Here is a 16839-nt window from a genome sequence, read left to right as displayed (position 1 = left end):
CTTCCTTCCTTCCTTCCTTCCTTCCTTCCTTCCTTCCTTCCTTTTTCTTTCTTCTCTCTTCATTCTTTTTTGTTTCTGTTTCTCAAGGTAGGGTTTCTCTATATAGCCCTTGCTGTCCTGGAAACCACTCTGTAGAACAGACTAGCCTGGAATCCACAGAAGTCCACCTGACTCTGCCTCCTAAGTGCTGGAGTTAAAGGTGTGAGCTACCATGCCTGGCTAATAGTTCATAATAGCACAGTGGGAGTAGCTGTCGTGTTTCCAGAATCTGTGGAGCATGTATGGGAAGGGACAATGCAAACTGTGGACTTTGCTGGTGACAGTGTGGCATTGGAGCTTCATTGGTTGTGCCAAATTTTCACTTCGCTGCAGCCTATTGGTGAGAGAGAGACAGCAGCTGTACATGGTGTAGGCACAAATAATGTGGGTCTCTCTTCCCTTAATTTTTGTGGTGAACCCCAAACTTCTCCTAAAGAAGTGGAGTTGACCAGGCATGGTATATACACATTTAATCCCAGCACCCAGAAAACAGAGGCAGGGAGATCTCTGCAAGTTCAAGGCCAAACTAGTCTACAAAGACCCCTATCTTTAAAAAAAGAAAAAGAAAAGGAAAGAGTAATCTATTTTTAAAAGAAGCAAAATAGTTGGCCTTGACAAAAATAGGTTCTAAGACTACATAGAACCATGAGAAACTTTCATGAGTTTATTTTCCACGTATCCAGGTGTGAGTCATATGGCAGAATACCATAAAAGAGCCAAGGCTCTCGCTCCAAAGACTAATCCTTTCATTTCAGCAGAGAGGCAAGCTTGGTCTGTTAAATATCTGTTTTTAGAATCTTTCATAGTACTATAACGTTTGTTGAATTAAGGTTTTTAGGAAATATTAGCTGAGTGATTTCATTTTCTTCCAAATTAACACAGCCGTGCTCTAGTTTCCATATTTTCTGAAGGCTCTGGCACAGATTTTCCTCTTAACTGTTTGCCCCACATGGGGTGGGGTCATGAGTTTGTGGCCCCACCAGAGGCATTCCTCCTCATCTCTCTGACAGGGAGGCGAGGGTCAGAAGAGCTTGTAAGGCGATGTTTTTATTTGTAGGAGATGGTGTTGCTGCTCTTCTCAAGTTTCTCCCAAATAAATTGCTAGTTAAGTCTTTAAGCAAGATCTGTCCCTAACATGCTAAAGAACTAATTTTCTTAGTCCCTTCTATAATAATTTTCCACAGAGTTGCTAATTGATATTTTCTTTAGGCCAATCTTTTTTTTTAGAAGTCTGGAAAAATGGAATTAGTATATTTATATTTCATGTTCTACAGTTTTTTTTTTTCCCTAGAGAGCCCTAAAAGTCTTAAGGGACACATACATTCTTAAGGGATAAGTAGTTCATTGCTATCTGTTTTAATGCTTCTGAGTTTTCCTTATGTTGGAAATTTTGTGAATATTTTAGCAAAATTTTTAACAGCTTAGATATAGTAAGTTGGCCAAATTTCTGTTCCTCAAAATCTTTTTTTATTCAATGTTACCCATTTAAGATAGTACAATGAAGCCTGACACCTTTGCTTGGAGATAGTGTCTCTTTGCGTCACCTATAAGGCCTTAAACTCAAAATCTTCTGTCTAGCCTCCCAGTACTGAGATTATAGGTAAGCACTACCATACCCAGCTTGGGTTCTTTAATTCTTAGCTCTCCATGACAATCATATATAGATCTCATAAATAAATCTGTCACAACCATGTATCATATATATGCCATCATTTTCATTTGGTTAGAATTTTTTTCTATTAGAACTATATGTACCATTTTTCTTAATTTACAAAACCTGGCTTTTTTTTTTTTTTTTGGTTTTTTTTGCGAGACAGGGTTTCTCTGTGATTTTGGAGCCTGTCCTGGAACTAGCTCTTTTGATTCCCTACTGACTTAAGCCATTAGCATTTTTTTTTTTTTTTTTTGGCCATCCAATAAGAACAAATGAGCATCATTATAGCAGTCAGAAAATACCCACGCTCACTTTAACCACCCTGCCTTTGGAGTGATGCTGGTGTGCTCAGAGACCCTCCCTGTTCTTTATTGTGGTACTAAGTAGAAGAACACTTGGTAGTTGTTAATAAGTATTTTGGAGAGGTAAAAGGGAAAACATGGCCGGGCAGTGGTGGCGCATGCCTTTAATCCCAGCACTCGGGAGGCAGAGGCAGGCGGATCTCTATGAGTTCGAGACCAGCCTGGTCTACAAGAGCTAGTTCCAGGACAGGCTCCAAAACCACAGAGAAACCCTGTCTCGAAAAAACCAAAAAAAAAAAAAAAAAAAAAAAGAGAGAGAGAGAGAAAGAAAAACAAAACAAAAAAAAAAAAGGGAAAACATGTTGATGTTACTTTTTTGTTGTTTTTTTTTTTTTCCTTCTTTGCTCCCCCACAGCAAGTTGAAGTAGATTGCCAACAATGTATGCTGGAAATCCTGGATACTGCAGGAACAGTAAGGATTTTTTCCTTTTCATGTAACAAGTTTTAGTGTGTGAGCAGGTTTTGCTATCTAAGTAATTCTCTGTGTAAAGTGGTTATTTCTGATTCTTAATTCTCTAAATGTAAGGTTTTATAAATTTTCTTGGATATATAAAGTTGTTTTGTGATGTGATTGATGCTTACATATCATAATTGAATTGTGTTTGAAGTTTATAAATGAAAAATCCAGAAAAATACGCAAAAATACTAAACTTGAAGGTTAAGGATGTGGGTGAGGGTTAGCACAGCTGACATCCTGCAGTACAAATGGAGTGCAATTGTCAGGCTGCAGCATCTAGAACTACTCTGATATAGTAGACAAAAATTGAGGTTTGACAACGGGAATCAGCAAGCCAAAGAAGCAAAAAGTTTATGAAGCTTTATGGATTTGTATGTTTAATGATAAAGCGGTTAAAAAAATTTGTTTTTAATATTCTGCTTTTTGTGACTTCTTTAATACTGCATATAAAATCCAAGACTTTTTAGATAAGATTCTGTTCTGTATTATTATCTATAATTATAAAATACAATAATGATTCTCCAAAGACAAGAAAGTAGGTTTTAAGCAAGCAGAAGTCATTTTAATTTAATTTAATTTAGTGAGACTGTAGCTGTGTGACCAGTGTTAATGGCTAGTGAGTCTGAAGAAAATAGTCGCTGTACTATCCTCAGATCTTTTCTAAGAATTTGAAATGCAGCAAGCAGGGAAATAAAAAATATATGAAAAAGTTCTTTTAAAGAGTCTAATCTAGGGTTGGTAATGTACTGATTGTCAAGATGATAAAAATCAATAGAAAGATAGTTGGATGTTTATAATTCAGTACCAGATCTGCATTTTGGATTGTTTCTACTTGAGCATTATAAATCTTCCAAACAAAAACAGTTAAGGTTTGTATATTAAAGGAATTGTGTCAACAAACACAAACTTTCATCTCAGTTTCTAGAAACTAGTATGAAATCTTATGACAATATATAATTTAAAATGTATGTCCTTACTTGAGATTTATTCTGTTTAAAATAATTCCAGCATCTATTAAAAAGCTGCATTATATTTATAACTGGATCTTTTTTTATACCACAGGAACAATTTACAGCAATGAGGGATTTGTATATGAAGAATGGCCAGGGGTTTGCACTAGTCTATTCAATCACAGCTCAGTCTACGTTTAATGACCTACAGGACTTGAGAGAACAGATTTTACGGGTTAAAGACACAGAAGATGTGAGTATTTTTCTCTCTAAGACATATTGCCATCTCTCCATAGTCAAAGGAAAAGTGTCTGCTTTCCCATCAGTATAAGGTTTGGAAAGTCTCTAACATGCCAAAAACAGGCTCTGAAATAAATTTTGACTTTCAAAATTAACCTACAAATCATATGCTGAGATGTATAGAATATGAGGTGTGTATGGCAAAGTGAGCATTGCCATGTGGATAAAAAGCACAGGAAAGATGAGTCAGAAAACGTCACAGAAGTAGGAAGAACTCAAGTTGAGCTTTGAATGTGAAAAGTAGTGTTCACAGAACCATAATTAATGTTCCTTTTTCTAATATTCTATCATACAAATATTCTTTGGGTTTTTTTTTTTTGTTTTAACACATTATCTTGCTGTATGTACATACACACACACACGCATGCGCTTTGGGCACCTAACCTTCCTATCTCCATCTTCTTTTTTTGTGTTGGGGGGTGGTTTTTTGAGACAAGGTGTCTCTGTAGCCCTGGCTGTCCTCGAACTCACTCTGTAGACCAGGCTAGTTTCAAACCCACGGGCGTCTGTCTGCCTCTGCCTCCTGAGTGCTGGGATTAAGGGCGTGCCTCATGACAGCCCCGCTCCCTCCTTCTCAGTACTGGGTTTATAGGCATGCACCACATTTGTTGGTAGCATACACCCTTTTCTTATCTTTTATAAAATATGAAATATATTTTACATGTTTCCATCAGTTTGAGGTTATAGAAAAGTTCCTTTTCAATTATATAGCTAGGATAGAAATTTTCAGATAGACCTTTCTGGTTTTGTGTGTTCTGATGGGAACTATTCATCTGCTCAGGACCTTAACCTTAATACCGTTGTAGATAGGCGGAATGTCCTTAATGAATAGTTAGTGAGTTCGTGAGTTCCGGGAATCCCCTTTATTCTGCTAGTAAAAGACAAACGTTTGAGTGAAGGTGCCTAGACTATTGAACCTATTTGGGGCAGAAGGTTCATCTTGTCTCTTACATTCTTTCTTTTGTGTAGTGCTGTTGTCTTACAACCTCCTGACTTTGTTTTCTGAACTTTTAGCTGAGGAGCCTCACACAGTTTGTTAGCTGTGAAAGTGGATGTTGTGTTTCAGGATAGTCAAGCATCTGTGGTGTAGAGTAAAAGGGAAGACACAGCTGCTTGGTGACTTTTTTTATGTATGTGTGTCTGTGTATTCCATGTGGTGAGGTTAGAAGAGGACATTGATTCCCGAGAGCTGAGGTTACAGGTGATTGTGAGCTACCTGACATGAGTGTTGGGAACTGAGCTCAGTCCTCTGAAAGAGCAGCAGGTGCTCTTGACCACTGAGCCATCTCTCCAGCTCCTATTTTCATTCTTAATCCTCCTTACTGTTTCACTTACAGTCTTTAAGTCTAATATTAGACAGAGAAAGCTAGTAATTAGATATAGAAGCTGCTAATAATGTCACTATTTTTTGGCATTTATTAGACCTGGGAGATGAAACATTTAAACCACTTAGGGTAAATGAATATAGTGTTTCATGTATTATAGGGAATTCCTTTTCCTTCAGAATTTTCTACTTGAAATTCAGCTCTTTGTAGTAATCCACATGAGAATTTTAGAATCATTAAGGGATGGAGAGATGGCTCAATGATTAAAGTACTTGACACTTTTCCAGAGGATCAGAGGTCAATCCTCAGCATCCACATGGCAGCTTAGAACCATCTGTAGCTCTTTTGGCCTCCCTAGGTACCACACATGAGTATTGTTCACAACATTCATATAAAAAATTGAAATTAAGAAAAAATGGGATCATTTCCTTTAAAATAATTTGGTATATGAATCTAGTAGGAGTTCTTCCAAAATAGACTTCCTTCCTTCCTTTCCTCCCCCACTCCATTTCTTCTTCCAAACAACCACAACACACAGCACCCTTTTTAAAGCACTTGGTAGAGCATACAGTTGTAGACTGGTATGCTTCTGTTGTTAGCAGGTAATTGCTTACTTGTCAGAAGAGGATAAGTAACAAGTATGTAATTCATTTGTTTTTGTTTTTTTTTCCCTTCCTGCAGGTTCCAATGATTTTGGTTGGCAATAAATGTGACCTTGAAGATGAGCGGGTAGTTGGCAAAGAACAAGGCCAGAATTTAGCAAGACAGTGGTGTAACTGTGCCTTTTTAGAATCTTCTGCAAAGTCAAAGATCAACGTTAATGAGGTAACCTACAACTATTAGACAATCCAAACAAGTCTCTTTTTATTTTCCACAGCCAGAATTTTTAAGAAAACATAATTATCTCTGTAATAGTTACTTATCCAGTTAAATATAGCACATAGGTGGTAGAGTCCAATAGGAAAAAACAGAAAAATTAAGGTTGCTATTATAATGGTCTTTTGTTATATATAATACTATCATAGAATTCTTTTTTATTCGTTTCACTTTTGATGCATGCCTAAAATTGTGGGGTTGTATATGAATGGACATCTAATTCAAACCATTCAGTCCTTTCAGGCTGATAGTCCAGATGCACACAGCTGATTTAAGCACTCCACCCACTAGCTTAAGATACTAACTGTGGGACAGAAAGCTTTTCAGATAGGCTATATGTGCCTCATTTTAAAGAGCCATAGTTGACTGGGACCCTAAAATTTTAGTGCAGTTCCCAAATTGCTACCACCAATCAGGTAAACCGATGACATTCCTTTTGCTTTTGGAATTTTGTCAAAAGCCTTTGAAAAAGGAAAGAAATGAGGGCAGAGAAGCAGAGTAAGGCTCTTGCCCTTTTCTGGCCCAGGGAAGCATCTTAGGTAACTAGGCAGAGGTGAGAATGAGTGGGTTAGGTCATCATGGCTGGGGTTTCACTCACTGTTCCTCTCTGGCCTCTAATCTGTAAGTCATTTTTCATGACAATGCTTGTAGACTATTATTGGATTTTTAAGATGGCTAAATTATTTTAAACATCTGGCAAGGAAAAAAAAACCAACTTACTACAGATTCTGTTTTTTACAAATAATAGAGAATGCTAAAGCTTTTTATTTTTTTTTTAAATGAAACCACTTTTAACAAATTAAAAAAAAAATCTGTTAATTCCATTTCTCTGGCAAACATATTGAGTACCTGTTGTATGCCTGGTACTTTATTCTGCACCCAGGTGGCAGTAATCCAGGCAGAACTATTTCTACCCTTAAGAAGTTTACATCCGGGGGCTGGAGAGATGGCTCATCGGTTAAGAGCATTGCCTGCTCTTCCGGGGGTCCTGAGTTCAATTCCCAGCAACCACAGGGTGGCTCACAACCATCTGTAATGAGGTCTGGTGCCCTCTTCTGGCCTGTGGGCACACATGCAGACAGAATATTGTATAATAAATAAATAAATAAATAAATAAATAAATAAATAAATAAATAAAAATATATTAAAAAAAAAGAAGAAGTTTACATCCTAGTTGGGGAACGAGTCCTGCTGAGGGCTTCCATGAGTTATTTGTTATCCAGTGCTAGGTGAATGAGAAGAAACTGATAGCCAGCCAGCCATTCATCCTTCTTTGTTGTGGAATTAGAATTTCCTAGAGGTTGTTTTTTAAAATGTAGCTCTAATAAAAACTTATTGTTTAGTATAGTATTATTTGAGAGAATAAGGGAGCAAGAAAAGGAGCCCAGGTATGGTGGATACACTTGTAATCTCGGCACGCTGGAGGCCAAGGCAGGAGAATGAGTTCTAGACCAGCCTGTACCCTAAGATGAACAAATAATATTTTAATGAAGAATACATTACAGTTGGTGAGTGCTCTTGCATAGTAAAATTGTGGTACAATGTCACCTTCTGTAATATGGTCGGCCTTTGGAATCTGGTTCTTTACTGTCTCCATCACCGTCACTGCTGTCCCATCTATGAAGTTCGCAAGTATGCTGCGGCTGAGTTGGACCAGAGTCCACCACACAAGACCTCTTCCTGTAGGAGCCAGAGTTTAGTAGGGAGGAAGTAGGTAGTCTACCTCTTTAATCATTACATGATTATGGACACCTACACAGGCTATTAGAGCTCCCTTGATTGCAGTTTCTAATGCAGCAGAGTTGACTTTTTCACAGCAGTCTTGGTAAAGTTCACATAGGGGTTTAGAAAACAATATAAAATGTCATAGTCATTTTATAGTAAGACCACACAGGCTGCATGCTAGACAAGAGCATATAATTTGAAATGTTTCGTTTTTTTAAAGATTTTACTCTTCATAGCCTAAAAATTCAGCTGCAGAATTTCTTGGATAGTTTACAGTTGTTCAGACAGTTTGTGCTGTAAATGCTTGTGTGGTTTCTGAATGCATGAAAATAGAGGAATAATCATTCCACAAGATTCAGCTCTTGACTTTAAATTTGCAAACAGACAAGAATACTGTGCTTGGCCAGAGCCCTCTGATTCTCTATATTCTGCAAGTAGCAAATGATGCTCTGGAATTACCTCAGTCTTAGCTCCAAATTTCTTTCTTTCTTTCTTTCTTTCTTTCTTTCTTTCTTTCTTTCTTTCTTTCTTTTGTTCTTTCGTTCGTTCTTTCTTTCGTTCTTTCTTTCTTTTTTTGTGCTAAGGCTGGAGTAATGATTGGAATAAAGACATCCCAATTAGGAATGGGAGAGGGGTTGAGAAACTCTATTCTGTGTTCCCTCTAGATTTTTCTATAGTTCAGAGAAATGAGGAAGAACCTAGGCTGGGGACTTTCAGCATTTCTAACCAAATATTATAGTTCGAACTTGCCCTCATCATTGAACCTTCTGCTGCTGTGAGGTAGGCAATATTTTCCAAAGAAATAATTTAGAATAATACTACAGTCAGTTACCTGTCTCTATAATGTGTGCCATTAACTGGACATTGACTGGTATGAAGAAACTGAAATAGGAACTGCGTCTGTGTCTCATTAATTTACTGTTCTGGTTTATCTTTTTGTTATTCTGTATCATAGCTTGCATGTTAAGCCTTGGGTACTAATGAGAACTTTTTCCTGACTCATATACATTAAGTTCTTAAAGGCTTCAGAGTGGTGGTAATAGCTACCATTTTCCTTATAAGTGCTGTAGTTTTAACCTTCTCTTAGAAACAAGATTATAGAGAGTAGAGTATTTTTAGAAAATGGGATTTAGATGGATAGATGGATAGGACAAACAGAAAATAATATATTTATTTATAGCTTTGTAATGAATCTGTTCTTTTTTTTCTTTTCAACAGCTTAGTCTTGTAATCTCTGAGTCATTTGAAAAAGTAACATGATTATCATCTTAAAGACATGTAGCATGTCATCTTTTTAAAAATACACAGGCTAGACTATAGCTCAGTGGTGGAGGACTTGCCTAACATACAAAGGCCCTGGGTTTAATTTCCCACTATAGCAAAGGAAATAAATATAAGTCACTGATGTTAAAATCTCTTGCTTTTGAACTTTACTTAATCTAAGAACAAGAAAAATAGTCTGTTTATTCTTCACTTAAATTTACTAGTTAACATTTTGCCACATATTTATAGAAATTACTTTTCTTTACTCTTTTATATTTTAGTGTGTGTTTCCTTCAATCAAAGGCATTCTCAGGCTGTAGAGGTTGCTCCGTGGTTAAGAGCTCATAGGACTCTATGAAAGGCCATGAGTTCAGGTTCAGTACCCACGGTTCACAACCTCCTTTAAGTCCAGCTGCAGTTGATTTAACACTTCTGGACTCCTCAGATACCCACACAGATACATAAATATGAAATAAAAAATCACTAAAAATATTTTAAGGACATTCTTGAACAAAACCAGAACTATTAAGATCATACAGCTAAAGCAAAACTCAGCTATAGAGCATTTGCCTGTATGAGCAAGACCTGAGTTCAGTTCCCAACACTGCAAAATAAAAGTAAAGTCAGGAAATTTGCCTTTCACGCTGTTTTGTTTATTTGTAGTTTTATTATGTTAATTATGCCAACGTGTTAAAGACCATGTCAGCTGAATCTGTTTCTTTGCTATAATAATGCAGACACTCACTGTTGACTGAGGTTTCTGTCTTGCCCAGTTCCTGCAGTTGTTAAATCTCAAAGAAATCACACAGAGGTCAACATTAATTATAAACTGATTGACCCAGTATCTCAGGCTCTTCTTCTTAACTAATTCTTATAACTTATATTAGCCCATAATTCTTGTCTGTGTTAGCCATATGGCTTGGTACCTTTTTCTGCGAGGCAGTCACATCTTGCTTCCTCTGTGGCTGGGTCATACTGTGGGCTACGTTTCCGCTTCCCTCTTCCCAGCATTCTCATTGCCCCTCCTCTACTGCCTGGTCATCCCACCTATACTTCCTGCCTGGCTACTGGCCAATCAGTATTTTATTAAAAATAATATAAGTGACAGGATAAGAGACCGTAGTCCCACAGCACCCACTAATGGCCTGAGATGAAAATGAAGGCCCTCACCATCATCATCTGAATAACTCTTGCAGAGTTGGCTTTAAGGAACACAATAGGGATGGACTGGTAACATCTCAACACATGCCAGAGTTAATAACCCACTCTTATGAAATAAAAAGTATTGTGTTTTTGTCCTTGATGATTTTTTACTCTTCCAAAGATGAATCTCCAAGATTATTACTATATTCTTTGTGCCTTCAAATCAAGGATTAGTGGACTTTTCCTGTCTGTTATGTTGTTGTCTTGTTTGCTTTGACTGTGGAGGTGCACACTTTTAATCCCAGCACTCAGGCGGCAGAGGTAAATGAACCTCTTGAGTTCAGGGCCAGCCTGATCTATAAAGTGAGTTTCAGGCTATCCAGGGCTGAATAGTGAGGCACTGCTTTAAAATACAAATCCTTAAGGGGTGGACATACCATGTACCTGATCTTGTGTTATCTGAACAGACACATGCTTTTTCCTGTCCCAGCCTAAAATATACATTACCATCATCAAATGCAAATTAAGGGAAATTCTATACATTTATTAAACTTTTCCAGAAATGACAAAACCCTGGAAGACAAAGACTAAAGAACTGTTCCCAATTTTAAAATACTGAAAGCAGTTCTTGAGGTAGTATTGTCTATAACCCCAGCACTTGGGAGATGGAGGCAGGAGCGTCATGATTTTAAAGCCATCCTTGACTAATCAGTGAGTTTGAAGCCACCATGGGCTTGAAATGAACCCATCTCACACAATAAGGAAATAATAACAGACAAGACAGACGAGTGCTACATTAGCAAGAAGCAAAATGCAGTGTGGCTCCTGGTAGATTTCTGCCCAAGAGAAAAGTAACTTTTTAGGGCCTCATTGAGATAATTGACAAAATTTGAATTTACACTGAAGATACTAAAAAAATGTATTGATGTTTAAATGTCTTGTTAGGATCAGCATTATGCTAAGATTATATAAGAGTGTACTCTTGCTGGGTGAGGTGGCTCACACCTTTGATTCCAACACTTGGGAGGCAGAGACAGGTGAATCTCTCAGAGTTTGAGGCCAGTCTGGTGTACAACATGAGTTCCAAGACAGCCAGGGCTACACACAAAAACCTTGTCTTGAAAAACAAAACAAAAGAGTATATTGTTCTGGGAGATACATGCTTGGCCCTTTAAGGATATATGCCACTATCATATGGTTCATAGTTATTACTCGGATATAGGAAGAATGTACAGAAGCTCTCTGGTGCTGTTGTTATTATTATAGCTTTTAAATGTTTGCTACCTTTCTCTTCTAATTTTTTGGGTGTTTTTTTTTTTTCTTTTGACTACTAAGCAAGTACATATCCATTATGGATAGGTAGGGCCTGCTTTACTCTGGGAGTTAGCTTGGGGAGCTAAGAAACTTCAAAAGAAATCAGTAAAGTTCAGATCCAATGGGAAAGTAATACTTAATACTTTCAAAATGATTTTGTGAAACAAGCCATCAGTACTTTTTATTGTTGTTTTTACCTAGATATTTTATGACCTGGTCAGACAGATAAATAGAAAAACACCAGTGGAAAAGAAGAAGCCTAAAAAGAAATCATGTCTGCTGCTCTAGACTTGAAGTCAGCAGCAGCTCTGAGCCAGGTAAGATGCTTAAGCAGAGTAAACCGTTCTTCGTTTCTCCCAACTCTAACCATTTTACTGACTCTCAGTGTTTCTGAGCTTCTGTTGCTTATACATGAGACAGACACCTGTATCTGTTGGATAATTTGCCTCCTCCCCAGGAGTGTCTAAACTCTGAGTGAGGATTGTGTGTGATTTGCTCATCACCATGTTGTCAACACCTGCTAACAAGTGGGTATTTGGGAAATAGTGAGATAGAGGCTGGGTAGAGCACTTACCTAGTGTTAGCATTTCTGTTTGCTCCTCTTTGAGCTTAGCATTAGCAAAAACATATGGTGTGTTGTATCTGCCATCTATTACCCAGAGCTATGGGGTTTTTTTGTTTGGTTGGTTTGGGGGGGTTTTTGTTGTTGTTGTTTTTGTTTGCTTGTTTTGGTTGGTTGGTTGGTTTTGGTTTTTTGTTTTTTTGAGACAGGGTTTCTCTGTAGTTTTGGAGACTGTCCTGGAACTCACTTTGTAGACCAAGTTGGCATTGAACTCTTGGAGATCCTCCTGTCTCTGTCTTCCCAGTGCTGGGATTAAAGGCGTGTGCCACCGCCAGGCTAGAGTTGTGTGTTTAGAAGTGTCCATGTTACATGTGTCAGTAGTTAATTTTTATTATATAACAGTACTTAATTTATTATCTGACTAATGGGTATTCTGCTATTGAGGGACTTTTGGGGAATTAAGATGGATAATACTGAACCCAGCCTGGCAGCCCACACCTATTATCCCAGAAAAAGAACAGGGCAGGAAGATTAGAAGTTCAAAGCCAGCTTCCCTTTAATAGCAAAGTCAGAACTGCCAGGGCTGCTTGAGACCCTGGCTTAAAACAAACAAAATATATGGATAGTTTGCAGCTCTGTGCATGACTTATGCACATACACATGTCTAGAAATATAATGGCCAGTCATATGCTATATATGTGGATTTTTTAAGTGATTGTACCAGGGTACATGCACCGGCAATTCATGAGTTCCATATCCTCCCAAGTATTGGTATTTTCAGACTTCTTAAACCTGAGCCATTCTGTGTGATTATGGTAGCATATGTAGTTCTGCTTGTCAGCTCTTCTCAAGAGTGGCTGCTCTAGGGGCTGGAGAGATGGCTCAGTGGTTAAGAGCATTGCCTGTTCTTCCAAAGGTCCTGAGTTCAATTCCCAGCCACCACATGGTGGCTCACAACCATCTGTAAAGAGGTCTGGCACCCTCTTCTGGCCTTCAGGCATACAGACAGAATATTGTATACATAATAAATAAATATATAAAAAAAAAGAGTGGCTGCTCTAACAAATGTCACACCAGTCTGCATCAAGTGGTAGGTGACTTCAGGTAGCATTCTGCTTTCATTCAGTGGACCCACTGGAAAGAAATTTATAGCGGCATTTGCGCTGCCAGTCAGGTAAGAAGCCAGACCCTGTGAAACGGTTAGTTGTTTTCCTTTAATTACATTTTTAAATCCCCTGATGTTTCTTCTTTGTCAGCTATTAAACCAAACAGAATGCTTTCCTGAAGCAGATGTATGGTGTAGTCTGAGGCTAATTATGTGAATATGAATAAATTGATGGAGTTAGAGGAGGAACATAAATTCTGCTCACTTGAGTGTTGACGACATTAACTACTGTCGATCTCTGGGGTCCATTTAGTAGATTACTGCTTTCTGAGCTCCTGATGAGTTAATCTGTGCTCCTTAGAGATAGGGATGAGTAGGTATCTCTTAGAGAAAAGAATTGAGTAACTTCAACCCTTTAGAATGGACAAATAGAAAGGAGGAAAAGCATAGATTGTCTTAGGTGATCAAACTTGGAAGGTCAGCTTCTAGCCAAATGGTTTCTTTTTCTGAAGAGCTAAGTGACTTTTCCTGAAACTGATTTATTAAAACACTTTAAATCATTAGTTTCCTGACAGTAATTATTGTTGGTGTTTGTGTGTGTTTAAGAAAAGGTACATGAGGACCCAAGTTGGTAATGTGTTGTTAACTCTTTTATAGTTGACTGGCGTATTGACACCATTACTTTTGCAAATCTGAGTTTTAACTTTGCCTTCTCAGAAAATGTTCCTCTAGCTCAAAGAAAAAGATACCACTTGACCTATTATGATTTTAAAATGCATTCATACAGTTTACCTTGAAAAGGAAAGCTTGCCTAGATCTGGCAATAAGCCGTTCATATTGCTTGTATTAATCCTTAGACTTGTACGGAATTCAACTTAAAATGTAGTCTCCTGAGATCTTGTAGGTGTACAATGATAGAGGCCTTATCAATCAGAATGCCTTGCAGTGTGTTTATTATGATTTGCAATACCATGTTACACCTGTATTTTTTGAAGTGCTAAAGCTTAGTGTAGGAGCACATGCCTGTAGTCCCAGCTATTCAGACTAAGGCAGAAGGATTGCTTCAGCACAGGAGTTTGAGGCCATCCTGGCCAACATAACAAGACTAGAGCTGTTCTAAGATAACAGGGTAGGTTTAAATAACAATTACAGTGTTTTAGTAAGAGTAGCTGAACCTTGGGGGCAGCTTATATGTCTATAGCCTTTAAGTAGAATTGTATTAAAACATGTAAACCTCTCAAGTATTCCAATTTTAAAGACCTTAGAGAAATCATCCGGAGTTCACTTTCTAAACTAATTAGCTTCTACTGAGTAGTAGGACCTGCTGATTCTTTGCCTTTGAGTCTGGGTTCTTTCTGCCTTGTCTCTTGTCAGCTGTGTTAGAAATGATAGTACCTAATAGAGAACCAGAAAATGGCTGAATATAGAATTTCCCAGAGTTCAGACAAATATTGAACTTAAAAGAAAGATAATGGGATACAAATGAAATATTGCTGTCTGCCTCTTTATAGGCAGGGTATTATATTAGATAAGATGTGAAATACCAAGTGTAGTAAAACCAGGGACAAACAAAAATTGATTACTAATAGCTGTTTGTGAACTCAGTCTTCTGTATTTGATTTTGAACTTTTGAGATAGTCTCAAGTATTCCAAACTGTAATCAAGGTCATACTTGGGACTCCTGGTCCTCATGCTGCCACACTTGGCTTATTTTTTGAACATGTTTAATGGGAAGGTAAATAGCTCTTCTACTGAAGTAGCTTGGTATAATTTAGTTCCTTAGTAATGATCAATAGATGTCATCCTTTGTGTGTTATTAGATATGTTTATTAACTGCCACCTTCTGACAGTGAGAGAACTCTATGTGTGTTTGTGTCTGTTCAATGTTGCAGATTACAGAAATGAAGAACTGTTGCCTAATTGGAAAGTGCCAGCATTCCAGACTTCAAAAACTAAATCTGAAGAGGCTTCTCCTGTTTTATATATTATGTGAAGAATTTAGATCTTATATTGGTTTGCACAAGTTCCCTGGAGAAAAAGTTGCTCTGTGTATATCTCCTGGAAATAAGACATAGTATTTCTCCTTTGCAATAGCAGTTATAACAGATGTGAAATAAGATACTTGACTCTAATGCAGTTATACAGAAGAGCATGGATGCATTTCAAATGTTAGATGTTACTACTATAATCAGATGATTTCATATCGGCCTTTTTATCATGACTCCTCCCTATCAAGCACTAAAAAGTTGAACCATCATACTTTATATCCATAATGATATAGATTATGAAATATCCTCTCAAACTCATTGCAGCAGATAACTTTTTTGAGTCATTGACTTCATTTTATATTTAAAAATTATGAAATATCATCTGTCATATTCTAATTAAAATTGTTTGTGCATAATGCTTTGGAAAAATGGGTCTTTTATAGGAAAAAACTGGGATAACTGATTTCTATGGCTTTCAAAGCTAAAATATATAATATACTAAACCAACTCTAATATTGCTTCTTGTGTTTTACTGTCAGATTAAATTACAGCTTTTATGGATGATTAAATTTTAGTACATTTTCATTTGGTTTGTGTCTTTTCGTTATTGTTTATAGATCTGTCCTTTATTTTATAGTGACCACATTGTCTAAAATGCAGCAGTAGCTCCCTTCTGCCTGGAGTCAGCAGAGCCCTTGGCTTTAAACCACACTGATCGGTGATTTCTCTAGGAACACACCTCGCACTTCCTGCTCTAGATATATTTATTCTACTATACAGTAAAATACACCAGGTGACATAGAATAGTTTTGTAAATTCTCTCTTGACCTTAAAGATTGTATCTTATTGAATAAAATATCCCACTCTGTATTATTTTTATATGTAAAAAGATAAGTTTAATACTGTATCAGGGTTTGACTTTGACTATTGCAAATCCTGCACAGCTTGTAATTTCATCCAGGGAACCCTTGCCATTGTTAATTTGTTGGTGTGAGTGAGTTCACCAATGAAGTGTTATGTGAACATTTTCAAACTTGCTTTCTGATAGATCGAAGAATATGAAGGAAATGGTTACAACTCAGAACACAAAAAGGGATGCGTGACTTGACTATATGATCAGCTAGCAGGAGTGATATGAGGAGAGCTACATCACAGTTTTAGCCAGCTGTATTTAGGTGCTTTTCTTTTCATTCTCACTTTCATTTTATAAAGGTGGGGCTTATGTAGGACGTGGACCCAGGGTGATAACTGTTGTGTGTTCTCCATGGAGAAAGGGAAAGCAAATGGCTTGTTGGCCAGGTGCATACTAGAGAATAAAGCAGATTGCAAGCTTAGGAAACCCTGTGCCTTGTCCCCGAAAATCAAGGAGACCAGTCCTAGAAAGTCAATCTTTGCTCAGGGATCTAGATACGGTCTCATTGCAGCTAGTTGTGAAGAGGTTTTCATGCCTTGCTGAGATTGCCAGGTATGTGTCCAGCCCTTCAGTAAACTAAGTCAGCTTTCAAATGTAAGCTCTGACCAACCTGAAGAAATGTCAAAAAATACTGTTTGAACAATTGGAAATTGTATTCTTTTGATATTCTAATAAACTTAGCTACTTAACACTTCCCTTCTCTTGATGCAGTTATGCATGTCTGTGACTGAGGGGTAAAACCTTAAACTAAACTAAAATGCAAGTGGAAGGATAGGGCCAGTTTGTCCCAGTGAGAAAAACTGGACTCTGCTTGATTGTCTCTTTGTGTTTGTTTTTTAAATGGGGTCTTACTGTGCTACCCA

General features: G+C 37.4%; 1 protein-coding gene across 1 annotated transcript in view; it reads left to right on the top strand.

Moving 5' to 3' along the window:
* Positions 1-15648, top strand: part of Rap1a (RAP1A, member of RAS oncogene family) — an 18167-nt gene extending 2519 nt beyond the window's left edge. The window contains exons 3-7 of the mRNA XM_005369783.3: positions 2411-2467; positions 3575-3715; positions 5769-5912; positions 11610-11725; positions 14968-15648. Of these exons, the coding sequence (XP_005369840.1) occupies positions 2411-2467; positions 3575-3715; positions 5769-5912; positions 11610-11696 (429 nt within the window). The 3' untranslated portion in view covers positions 11697-11725; positions 14968-15648. The remainder of the gene's footprint in view (positions 1-2410; positions 2468-3574; positions 3716-5768; positions 5913-11609; positions 11726-14967) is intronic.
* Positions 15649-16839: the final 1191 nt, after the last annotated feature.

The sequence above is a fragment of the Microtus ochrogaster genome, unplaced genomic scaffold, assembly GCF_000317375.1.
Source record: "Microtus ochrogaster isolate Prairie Vole_2 unplaced genomic scaffold, MicOch1.0 UNK60, whole genome shotgun sequence".
Classification (NCBI taxonomy): domain Eukaryota; kingdom Metazoa; phylum Chordata; class Mammalia; order Rodentia; family Cricetidae; genus Microtus; species Microtus ochrogaster.
The sequence above is the reverse complement of the archived record's forward strand: the minus strand, read 5'-3'. Positions and strand labels throughout refer to the sequence as shown.